Consider the following 13,179-nt stretch of genomic DNA (forward strand, 5'->3'; position numbering starts at 1 on the left):
ATCACTGATTTTGTCCAGCTATGAATGTTCAACCTATATCAAATTATGAGGAAACATCAAACAAGCCAAAATAAGAAACATTCTAGGTAAAAAATAAAGGGAGGAGAGATAGCATTCTTCAAAAGTACAAATTTAATTTTAAAAAGAAATCTTTGCCTGTGTTGCAAATGGAAGAAATCAAAGAAACACTGACAATAAAATATAATACCTGATCCTATACCAGAAAGGGAAAAAGATGCTATCAATGACATCATGGGGTCAACTGACAAAACTGGAATATGAATATGAATATTAAAGTAGTATATTAATACTACATTTACTAACATTAAAAACTACACTGTGGTTATATAAGAAAATATATCTTAAGAAACAAGTATTTGTAATCCTAGCTCTCTGGGAGGCCGAGGCGGGCGGATTGCTCGAGGTCGGGAGTTCGAAACCAGCCTGAGCAAGAGCGAGACCCGTCTCTACTATAAATAGAAAGAAACTAATTGGCCAACTAATATATATAGAAAAAATTAGCCGGGCATGGTGGCTCATGCCTGTAGTCCCAGCTACTTGGGAGGCTGAGACAGAAGGATCGCTTGAGCCCAGGAGTTTGAGGTTGCTGTGAGCTAGGCTGACCGCCACGGCACTCACTCTAGCCTAGGCAACAACAAAGCGAGACTCTGTCTCAAAAAAAAAAAAAAAAAAAGAAACAAGTATTTGAGAAGTAAAGGGATATGATGAATACAACTCTCAAATGAAACAGCAAAGAAAATATTACGTATATAAACACAAATAGAACAAATGATATGGCAAATTAGGCCAAATGTTAATAATAGCTTAAGCTGGGTTAAAGACACATGGATGTTCTTTGTTCTATTTTTATTCCTGTAACTTTTCTATAAGCTTAGTATTATTTCCAATAGAAAGTTTAAAATGTGGGAGGAGACACTCAGGATAATAAGGATGGGAAAGAAAAGATAGTATGTTGGGGATGGACTGTACGGAGACACTAGTAGAGTGGGAGAAGAATGACTCACAAATGAATTAATTCAACAACAACCAATATAAGAAATCATTCCATCAGCTAGAGATCTCAACCTCGATACTACTTTTTCCTAATCCTATGTGGTCATCCTCCTCAAGTTATTGTATGGTCTGATGGCTGGCTGACAGATCCTAAAACAGAGAGAGGCAGCTCCATGACAGTAGTTAAGAGAATGAGCTCTGGAGCTGGACCGCTTGAGTCTGAATCCTATGAAACATATATGCTGCATAATCTTGGCTAAGTCACTTTACCTCTCTCTGTGCCAGGGGTCCTCAAACTACGGGCCTAGTTAAATTAGATAGTGACATTAGAATGTATAGCACAGTATCTGACACATTTACTATTCAACAAATGTTAGCTTTGCATCATCAGTGTTCAAAGGGAAAGATGGCTATAGAAGCTCCAACCGTAAACTGAGCCTCACTGGGTTAGCCAGACAAACCTTACTGTGAGTACTCCCTGCGTATGGTATGGGCAAGACCAAGCAATATGAGCTGACGGAGGAAAAAGTCTTCAGAGTCAGATGAAGTAAACTTGGCGTTTTAGGACTTCCACACAAAGTTAATTACAAGGACATCCCATTCAAGTGCACACAGAACCCAGCTCATTGCCACAGTGGCCTCTATCCCATTAATATTTCATCACTTTTCTTATTTTCATACCTATTTATAAACCTCCACAAACCAAATTAAAAACAGAATACATTAACTATTTTTTCCATCTGGTTAATATGGTTATTAACTTAAAAGGATGAACCAATTTTTTTTTTGATCTTGTCATTCCAATCTCTCTTCCCCACCAAGGGTTTTCCTATCTATATAAACTATACAGCTTTACAACATTTCTACAGTGTATAATATTGTAAGTTCTGCTATTTAAAAAACTAGATGTATGCTCCCCCCTAGTGGTTTACTTGGAATAAGACCCACAAAATTCTATCTGCATAATCACTGCAGTGGCAAAAGTGTTAAATACTGGCTATTACACAAGTATGTGGTTGTCTCTTAGCCATTATCCAATGATAATTAAAAGATTTTTCTGTACGTTTAATCTTTTAGCAAAAATATTGCTATGGGCTTCACTAATACAAAAGCAACATCTCCATACTAGCTTAACAGTTAAATAAAAATACCTGTTCCAACAAATGGATCAAAGACAATATCATTTGCTTTCACTTTTCCGTGGTTAGCCATGATGAATGATAAGCCAGCATCCATGCTTGTATTTCCAATAAAGTGTCTCTTTTTGACACTGTATGACTCAATAAGCTCTCTCTGTCCATCTGCAATCTAGATCAGAGATATTTCTCCAGTTAGTATAACCATACAGATTTGAGATAATCCTTCACAATAAAACCTCAGTATCTTGCTGACAAGAACTTCTTTCCACTACCACTGCTCTAAATTCGTTCCTTGTAAATAATATGCTTGTGGTCATTATGTACAAAACCTTTTATTTCTTAATGTCTTTCCATTTACTTTGTGTTTTCAAACCAAACAGGAATTGAATTTGAATGCAATTATTCCAGGGGTTGGTAACTAGTAAACTTGGCCCATTTCTTTTTTCTCCTAAATAGCAATAATCTCTAACATAAGTCACAGCTCCCATTCACTCACAGCCTTAGAAAAGTGGACAGAACTGCTTTATGGTAATTCTATTTATACTCAGAATGGAAGCCCTACGTTGGAGATCTCCACAAATGAGACCCCTCAATGATCACAGCATTTTGCCTTTTCTCTGCTTTATCAAAAAAGCAGTCCAGATGTCTGAAAAAGTCTTGTTTTAATATTTCCAGGTACATCACACCCCCCTCAGCCCTATATCTAACAATCTAGCAAGGCTCTTGTACTTCATAGGAATCTGGGGGGGGGGGGGATCAACACACATAATCACGTACTCTAACTGACTTTAATCCATATAGTAGTTCTGATTCTTTAGCTGCTTAAAAGTTCTACATATAAAAAGTCAAAAACAGGCCGGGCGCTGTGGCTCACGCCTGTAATCCTAGCTCTTGGGAGGCCGAGGCGGGCGGATTGCTCAAGGTCAGGAGTTCAAAACCAGCCTGAGCAAGAGCGAGACCCCGTCTCTACTATAAATAGAAAGAAATTAATTGGCCAACTGATATATATATAAAAAAATTAGCCGGGCATGGTGGCGCATGCCTGTAGTCCCAGCTACTCGGGAGGCTGAGGCAGAAGGATCACTCGAGCCCAGGAGTTTGAGGTTGCTGTGAGCTAGGCTGATGCCACGGCACTCACTCTAGCCTGGGCAACAAAGCGAGACTCTGTCTCAAAAAAAAAAAAAAAAAAGTCAAAAACAAAGACCTAACATTTAGCTTTTAAAGAAACAAACTAAAATAAGTAGAAAGAATACTTGCTTACCCATCTACCAAAATAAATATTATGTGGATTCTCAGGGATATGGTTTGGGTCCAAACCATAATCCTCCAAAACAGAGAATATATGTTGTGGCTTCTTTAAATTCACTTTTCCTTCAAATGGCAGAAACTCAAGGGCCTAAAAAATAAAAGTAATTCTAATGTCCCATAAAACTTTACAAACAAAAATAGTGCTTATCTAACAATGTCTACTTGTAAGTTTAATGTCAGCATTAAATAAGATAAAACATGAAAAGCACTTGGCACAAAATGTGGTACAAAATAAGCACTTAACAGACATTAGGTATTCTTATTATCAACAATGGCTAGATGACATTAATCTTCTAGGTTTTTGTTTTTGCTAAATTCACTTACATCTATTCGTTTGACTTTTTCTTCTTGGGTCAATGTTTTATTAAATGTGTGAATCTTTATTTTATATGTAGAGTCTGAATGTAGAAATGGAACCTAAAAGAGAAGCAAATTAGTTTTTTAAGCTTAATAATTCTACAGAATCTGCACATATGCCAGTATAAAACTGCATTTCACTACGTACCATCTTCTCCACAGGGTAACTTTTAAGAGAACTGTACAGCTCTTCAGGAGATTTTCCATGACCCCATAGCTCAAATATAGACCTAGGAAATAAATGATTGGTACTAACCTCAGAAAAGAACTCAGTTCACACAGTGATACATAATAGTGATTTCACTAGTTCGTTGTGCCCATCCACTAAAAGAATTATTGTCTATGTTTTCTAAGCTATAAATGAAAAATCTGTATCCTTGAAACAAATATATCTTAAATCCACAGCACACAAAGAAGTTGAGGAAATTCAATATAAGTCAGCAGTTTTCCAAGTTTTCATCATATTTTTATACTATAACAAATGATGCCATAAAATCACTTAGTTATTTTAACGAAAGTGGTGAAAGTTGCAAAAAATCCAAATTTTCCCTGTGTCTTCTCCATAAAACAAAAAGAACAATGATCAGACTAAAATGTTACTATAATAATTAGTATTTAGCTATGATTTAATAACATTTAATAACTAAGTTACTCAAAATATTGAGATCTAACAAGGTAGGTACCTAGATGCTTGCTATATTTTTCACTTTTTGTGTTATGCTCAAAATATTTCATGTTAAAAATAATTAAAATGAACTTTCAATCCCTAAACTACCATAGAAAAAGTTGAATTTAAGTTACTTTTGAATCTAAAAAAGTCTATTTCCTTCTAGTACAACTGATGTTACAATTAGATTGTGAATTTTATCATTTGAAAACAAATTCCTCCTTTTCTATCCATTGAATTTATAGAGAGAACGTCTCTACAGTAATAGTACTCTTACTTAGCTATCACTAAAGGTATACCTCAGTTATACAAAATATACAGAGAATAAAAAGCAGCCTAAGAAATGATTATATAAGTATTGTACAATTATTAATTATACCTTAATCAAATATATGCATCAGGAGATAAGAGCTTTGAAAGAAGTGTACAAGTTCTTATACTCAAGTAGCTATCTTAACCTAATAAGCTATACCTTTGGAATTTAGACATCTCTTAAAGCTATAAATTTTAATATGTAAATCTGAAATAGTAATTATTCAAAGGGCGTTTTTTAGTTATATTTCTGTTTTCTAGTAATTTTTATTGAATAATAAGACTTATTAACAAGCTTCAGTTTAAGAGATTAGATTTAGAGCTCCAGGTAGTTCTTAACAGGATGAAGTTAACTAAATAAGGGATTGTATCCAATTTAATAAAACAGCAATTACGTATCACAATACAAAGTATTACTAACCATGTTAACAAAACTAAATATATGTGAATTTTTATTGGCATTGCATTATCAAATATAATTTCTAAGGAAAAGAAAGTTTTCAGCAATCTACCAAAATGTTCAGGAAAAAAAGCAGCTCAAAGATAACACAAGCTGTTCAATCTTTGAGATGCTAGTTGAAAATGCAGTTTAATTTTCAAATCTGATGACAGAAAATTTTCCAATAATGGAAAAAAGAAAAAAGAAATGAAAGAAAAGGAAAAAAAAAAAAGAACACATACCAATGACAAAATCCAGAAACACTCAGGATAAATGATCAACATCATTACATTAATTCATACCAAGATGTGATATTGTAAGAATTCCTTTCTCTAACAAGTAAAACAGTAAAATATATTTCATGCCAGTCTCCACTTTTTGTCATCTTACACTTCACCAAAATGCTCATCCAAATAAAAACCAACTATAAGAAAAGCATTTTCAATATCTTGGTTACAATTAAATGTGGCATATATCCTATGTAAGAACATACCATTTACATCTCATACTATAATGCTGCTAATATGGAAGTTTAAAAAAATTATTTAAAAACAAGTGTTTCTACATTTCCCCCCCACCCCCGCTGAGATCTCTCACCCTCAGTTTCAGCAGATGTCTCCTCTGTTCCCCCACCGCCACCTAGTGGCAGGCGTATGTAACTGCAACCTAAACTGAGCTCCCTCCACTCCACTTCTTTCTGCCAATATAGAGAAAAAGTATGACTGAGTAGTTATGAGAAGTACGTGTTCACTCACACAGGAGAACATAAGTTTGTCTTACTTGGCACACACTGTCCGTTTCATTAAGTTTCTTGCAATTTCTTCAGAGGGAATGCTAAGAATCCAAAATGGTGACTGAAAGAAATAACAACACACAATTTAATTCTAAGTGGCTACAAGGCTTCATATGCTTTTATTCAAGATACGAACAAGGAGAAATCACAATTTCTATTTTCATGTAAGAATACTTGATTAGGATAATATCGTACAATTAAATTTAAATTTAGGGTTTTTTTAGTCAAACTACACTAAAGGAAAAATACAAAATTAACCCTAAATTTAAATTTAATTTGCTGATATTTTCATTTATAGAGTCATTTATAAAAGTATTCTTACATTGTACTATATTATCCTAATTTGATTTTTTACTAATTTGATTTATTACTATTTTTTACTATAGCGACTTTTATTTCAGTTAAAGTCAGATCAAGTATTCTTAAATCTATGATAAGCAGCACTACAATAGGAAAAAAGTACAAGAAAAAATAGACTAGAGGGCAGTATCCACAAATTATAAGACATGTCAAGGAGGAAGAATTGTGAATGGTATTTTTCATTTTCTATTTTTCAAATTTCTCTAATATACTGACAAACTACAAATACAAAATATAAATCTCATAACTTCACAATCTTACACAATGAACAATATCAAATTTTAAAATGTCTCCAATATAAGCCCAAAATTCAGCTAAATTCTAAATTCTATTTCTAAATATACATCAACAGAAGACAGTCATTTTATCAATGAAAGGATAGATATAAATTATGGTACAATTGTTCAATTAAAAATTAATAAAATAAATGAATACTAGAAATATTTTCCAAAACCACAATTTTTTCCAAAATATCCTTTTTACTCCATTGCCTCTAGAAACAAATACAAGTAAGCACACAAATATGAATTTAAAATAAGCACTTCTCTTAAAATCCAAGGTTCTATTATAAGTATACTACATATGATTTAACGAAAACTCAACTTACCTTTCCATATGTTTCCTGACTGTTAGCGAACTGACCTCCAAAAAGTGAAAGCAAAGACTTTATTTCCTAAATTGAAAATATTACGAAAAGAATACATTTTAACACAGGGAGTTCAGAGTCTACTAAGACAGACAGGTATAATATGATTAAAAAATCAAAAAAGGTGGGCTGATGATCTACTAAGGCATTTAAGTTTCAACACCAGATAATTACAATTCAGAGTTCTGAAAAAATTTAATAGTAATAACCATGATTAAATAATTTCTGAGAAAGTTTAGATAACAGGAGAATTGCCAAAGACATCATCAGAAGAGTCCTAATTTTGAAAAGGCAAAAAATAGAATACAGAAACTACAGATTAGTAAATCTGACAATTGGTCAATAAAAATGAAATGAATAATTAAACAGATGATTTGAGGATGTTTGGAAATAAATAAATAAATAGGGGGCATCACTTGGATTTAACAAATACATTAACTTAAACTCCTCTTCTTTCTGGATAAAGTTACAGAACTAGAAAGCAAACTAACCTAATAGATACTTTAAAAGTATCATGCATGCAATATTAAAATCTGTTCAGATAGTGTATATATATATTTGAAGCCATCACTTTATATTGATAAACACAAGATCACTGTACAAATTTTATGATTTGTACTACCAACAAATTATCTCCTTAAATAACATAAAGAAAGTAGAATCCCACTCCTCTGTGTATATCTTATGGAGGAAGTAACCCAACAAGAAGTAAATGTCCCCACTGTTGGCTGCTGACAACCCCCTTTCCTCACAACCAGAAGGAGCCTGTAATACCAAGCCCACCATGAGCCACAGCCATTAAAATTGAAACATATATCCAGTCCAGGAAGTTCCCCACTCCAAGATCATTTTACACTACAGCGTGTTGCAAAATCAGCTTTACATTTAAGACATCCAACCGCAACCAAGTTAAAACACCCAAGTTTGATGGCTGCACATGAAGTACACTGTTAAAAATCAGCAACAGATTAAAACACAAAGATCCTAAAAGTGATGGATTATCAGAAGTTGTATGGCATAGCATTAGTTCTACTACCCAAAACTTAAGCAACCACTTAAAACTGAGAATAAATATGATAACCTCAGTTTCAAATTCAAAAGCAAAACATGTTTAAACTACTCCATTACCAACTTGGCAAAGCAAAACATAAAATTTTCACGAATTGTATGGCAAATTCACTTTTCAGTTAAGAATCTTTCTATATTAGGAACAAAAGAGAATTTATATTGAGCATTGGATATAAAAATATGGCATGATCTGGGGTATATGTGATGCATTAACTCACATGAACTTTTCAGTTATTTCAGCCACTCACTTTTTCACCCATTTAGGTTGTTTTAGGACCAGCAGTAAAATCCAGGTGTCTAAACTTTACTTTTAGTACAATAAGACAGCTGCCAACTAAAATTGGCCCTAATTAAACTCTATCAGAGGTAAAATTGGACCATACTTACATTTCTAATCTCTCATTTTAATTTACAAAGGCAGCCTCTCATTACACCTTTATTGCCTACCGGTTTTATTGCAGTAGATAGGCCCAAGAGTACAGACTATCCTTTTCACTTCCTTCCCCAGAAGGGATCCTATTTCACTCAACTCAACATATTAAGCAACTAATACATGCAAAACACTACATACAAATAAGCTACATACAAATAAGCACATATTTATCCTCGGGAGCTTGAAGTCTAGGAGAAATAAAACATTTAACCTTACAACTGAAGGATGTGAAACAGTACACATTCTTAAAGAAGTAAAAGCAAAAATGTATTAGAGGCCGGGCGCGCCGTGGCTCACGCCTGTAATCCTAGCTCTCTGGGAGGCCGAGGCAGGTGGATCGCTCGAGGTCAGGAGTTCGAAACCAGCCTGAGCAACAGCAAGACCCGTCTCTACTATAAATAGAAAGAAATTAATAGGCCAACTAATACATATAGAAAAAATGAGCCGGGCATGGTGGCGCATGCCTGTAGTCCCAGCTACTTGGGAGGCTGAGGCAGCAGGATTGCTTGAGCCCAGGAGATTGAGGTTGCTGTGAGCTAGGCAGACGCCACGGCACTCACTCTAGCCTGGGCGACAAAGTGAGACTCTGTCTCAAAAAAAAATGTATTAGAGTATAAGAGAGGAAAAGACTACTTCAGTTTGAGAAGGGACATTTCATGGAAAGTGACTTTAAGCCCTGAAAAACAGGAAGAATCTAAATCAATTGACAGAGGACTTCCATTTCCAGGGATGGCAAACTAGGTAATTCAGATTAAGCTTCCGGCTAAGAAGAGCTAGAAAAGCTGGACATCTACTTGAAGAATTAAGAATTACCAAACCACGATCCAGAACAGGACAGAAATTCCAAGGTGGAGGCACTCTTTTCCCTAAAACACTTATCAATTCCAAAAGCAGATATGAGAATAAACAGCCCTTCTGACAAACTGATGGAGTGAAAGAGACAAAAAAATCAAAGGGCCACACATGAGGAACAAAGGAGACTTGATAAACCACCCAGTTCAGATTAGGATCCCAAAAAGCTACAGACCCTAGAAAGCAGGTGGGAATCAGAACACAGAGTTTAATGCCTGAAAATGTGTTAAAGTGATCCTAAATTACTCATGCTCCTATCCGTTCCTTACTTCTTCAAGAGGATGCATATCATCCTAGGCCTCAATTATTTCTTCAAATAAAATTTTAAAATACAGCATCTGGCACACATTTAAAAAATAACCCAGCAAATCTATGAAAAAGAATCAAAAGAAACAATAAACAATAGACGCAGACCAACAGGACCCCTTATATCAGTCATGTACTTTATGCTTTCTATATTGAAGGAGGTAAAAGACAAAAATTAAGAATTTTGCCAGAGGAGGAAAAACTACAAAAAGGAAATTACAGATCTGAAAAAGAATCATGTGAAAAATATAAGCCTAAAATAAATACATAGATAAATCTAAATGAATATTGACTATATAAAGTCAATAGATTAAAAAATGGGAAAGGAAAGACTCCAACCAGACTAAAGGGTGCACAGGAAGTAAAGGTTAAAGCAGGAAAATGGAAGGTATCATTCAGGGAATAATGGGGAGTCACGTTTGGCAGCCATAAGGACTTGGGGGGAGTGCGAGAACGAAGAAGAGAACCATGCGGTGGTGGGCTTTGAATGCCAGACTAAGGAGCTGTATCCTTGGGACAATGAGGACATAAAACAGAACTGAGCTTCTGAAAGATTGAACTGGCACTAGGGTAATACAGTAAGAAGAATTTCAGTGGGAAGAACTAGTAAAATCACCAAGTGCTAGGGATATGATTCTGGAGAGTACAGCGTAACCACTCCACTCTCACTGCATTACTTTACTCTAGGCACTAACCCTCTTTGGCTTCTACCAAGTCCCACTCTATTATAAGTCTGCAGTCACCCCCCCTACACACACACACCTACTGGTCTGTGGTTTATAAGGAACCGGCCACACAGCAGGAGGTGAGTGGCAGGTGAGCTCAGCAGAGGGCCAGCAGCCAAGCTTCACCTGTATCACAGCTGCTCCCCATCGCGCGCATCACTGCACAAGCTCTGCCCTATCAGATTAGATTCTCACAGGAGCACAAAACCTACTGTAAAGTGCACATATGAGGTATCTAAGTTGCCTCCTCCTTATGAGAATCTAATGCCTGATGATCTGAGGTGAAGCTGAGGTGGTGCTGGGGAGTGGCTGCAGATACAGAATATCATTAGCAGAGAGGTTTGACTTCACAATAAATGTGATAAACTTGAGTCATACTGAACTGCCCCACACCCCACATCGAGGTTCATGGAAAAATTGTCTTCCATGAAACTGGTTCTTGGTGCCAAAAAGGTTGAGGATTGCTGCTTTAAGTGGTATCTTTTCTCTGGTTCTCCAGAATTATTGTTCTAAAACACAAACGATCTTGTCACTTCTTGGCTAAAAAAAGTCAGTGGCTCCCCATTAAATCTAAAACAAAATCCAAACTCTTTGGAATGGAATCAAAACACTCCCAAATATGGATCCTACCACCTCTCTAGTCTCACTGCCCACTACTTCATCCTTTGTTCCCAAGCCTCCCAAATTGCCAACCAACCACGCCTCTGTGCCTTTAAGCCTACTTTTGATTCTCAAAGAAGTGGGCTTTCTGGTCCCCTTCACCAACAGAACATCTTCTTTATCAATTAATACTTTAATTAATATTAAAAATTACTTCCTCCATGATACTCAAAACATTAATACTGGATCAATGCTACAATCTTCTTTCATGCTCCTTAGGCCAATGAGTTGAGCAATGCTAAAGAAAATCATACAATATTTGCACAATTACAATACAAATATGTGATCTCCACTTTCAGCTAATTTTCAGCTTTGTTCTAATACCTGTATTCTTCTCTACTAAATGGTTTTACTTGGCCTTGACAACTCTCTCCTTTGCTCTCAATGAGTATTTTAAATTTTACTATTTTTCTCAATTTCCCCATTCAACTGCTGACCCATCATCTCTCAAGAAATAACTTCAACTCATCCATTACCAGGCCCTCAGGCAACTATCCCATACCCATCCTAACTCTCTTTTGACCAATCTCCCCTTCTAGTGAAAGGGTAACACCTCCCACTGTGCCCTTATATCCACTCTCCCCTTCCCCTCAGCCTATAAACACACTCAAGCTCAATCTCTCTGTGGAAGGAGTCCTCCCTAGACCCTAGGTCCTCCTCAAACTGTTAACCAATCTCTTACTTTCCCTTCTTATGCTGTAATTAAGGGCGGTCTACCTTATCTGCCCTTCCTTATTTTCCAGTGACTACTAAACCAAGCACTCTGGTTGTCCCCTGCTAAAACTCTACACAATAGCTCTAGCAAAATCACCTATTCACTTTTAGTAGAGAGTATCAATGAACATATTTTCATACTTTCCTAACCAAAAAACAACTGCATTCAACATTATCAATTTATCCCTGCTCCCTAAAACTTTGCCCTCCTAATTTCTGTGGCCTCACATCCTTCTTATTCTGACACTTGCTTATCTTCCTCATGGCCTCTCCTTTCTGACGTTCCCTTAATATCAATACTTCCAAGCATCTGTACTTAGTCCACTACTCTTTTAACACTATGCTTTGAGTAATTTCTCTTTTCTCCCAGTTTTCATACGCAGAAGACTCCAAATATTTACTGCCAGTCCAGACCACTGTACCATGCTCTATGCATATTTATATATCCACTGCCTCCTACACTGCCTCTATGCATATTCATATATCTACTGCCTCATCTACACTTGATGTCACACATGCACATCAAATTCACTATGAAATTTAAATCATACATTCCGCCTGTGTTTCCTATTTTAAATGGAGACATTACTATATCCACCCCAGGAGTCATCCTTCACTAGTCCCTCTTCCCCCCACATTCAATCAATCCAGATCTAATGATTTTATCACCTAAATATTTTCCCAATCTATCCAATTCTCTTCCCCCTTGCCCTAGGTCAGGCCTGCTTAGTCTATTAACAAGACTATTCCAACAGACTCCTAACTAGTCCCTGATGCCACCAGTCTTATTCCTCTCAAATCCATCCTCCATATTGATGTCAAAATGATTTAAAAAAAAAAATGATTCTGGCGGGGTGTGGTGGCTCATGCCTGTAATCCTAGCATTCTGGGAGACCGAGGCGGGTGGATCGCTCAAAGTCAGGAGTTCGAAACCAGCCTGAGCAACAGCAAGACCCCCATCTCTACTAAAAATAGAAAGAAATTAATTGGCCAACTAAAAATACATAGAAAAAAAAAATTAGCCGGGCATGGTAGCACATGCCTGTGGTCCCAGCTACTTGGAAGGCTGAGGCAGGAGGATGGCTTGAGCCCAGGAGTTTGAGGTTGCTGTGAGCTAGGCTGACGCCATGGTACTCTAGCAGGGGCAACAGAGTGAGACTCTGCCTAAAAAAAAAAAGATTCTGTTGCTTCTTTACTTAAAATTATTCAATAAATTTCTCTTCCAAGCTCCAGGGTATTCAAAGCTTTGCATTTTCTGGCCCCTCTATCTCTTGCCCTCTTCTTACCACTCTGTGTCACACATCTGGTGACTAAGTAATAATGAACATCTTATAATTCTAACTTACATATTTCTCTCCTTGCCCAGCTAACTCCTACTACTCCTTT

At 36.2% G+C, this 13,179-nt stretch overlaps 1 protein-coding gene across 5 annotated transcripts in view; it reads right to left on the reverse strand.

Moving 5' to 3' along the window:
* TRMT11 (tRNA methyltransferase 11) overlaps positions 1 to 13,179 on the reverse strand; it is a 53,945-nt gene that overhangs the window by 39,927 nt on the left and 839 nt on the right. For 3 of the 5 annotated variants that reach the window (XM_012777491.2, XM_012777490.3, XM_076002983.1), the window contains exons 2-7: positions 6,997 to 7,062; positions 6,017 to 6,090; positions 3,967 to 4,048; positions 3,786 to 3,878; positions 3,415 to 3,549; positions 2,166 to 2,322 (exon numbers count right to left, since the gene is read on the reverse strand). In XM_012777491.2, coding sequence (XP_012632945.1) covers positions 2,166 to 2,322; positions 3,415 to 3,549; positions 3,786 to 3,878; positions 3,967 to 4,048; positions 6,017 to 6,090; positions 6,997 to 7,062 — 607 coding nt within the window. Of the gene's footprint in view, positions 1 to 2,165; positions 2,323 to 3,414; positions 3,550 to 3,785; positions 3,879 to 3,966; positions 4,049 to 5,833; positions 5,853 to 6,016; positions 6,091 to 6,996; positions 7,063 to 13,179 lie in introns of those variants that run through there. The other 2 variants (XM_076002981.1, XM_076002982.1) reach the window with 2 other exon arrangements.

The sequence above is a fragment of the Microcebus murinus genome, chromosome 5, assembly GCF_040939455.1.
Source record: "Microcebus murinus isolate Inina chromosome 5, M.murinus_Inina_mat1.0, whole genome shotgun sequence".
NCBI lineage: Eukaryota > Metazoa > Chordata > Mammalia > Primates > Cheirogaleidae > Microcebus > Microcebus murinus.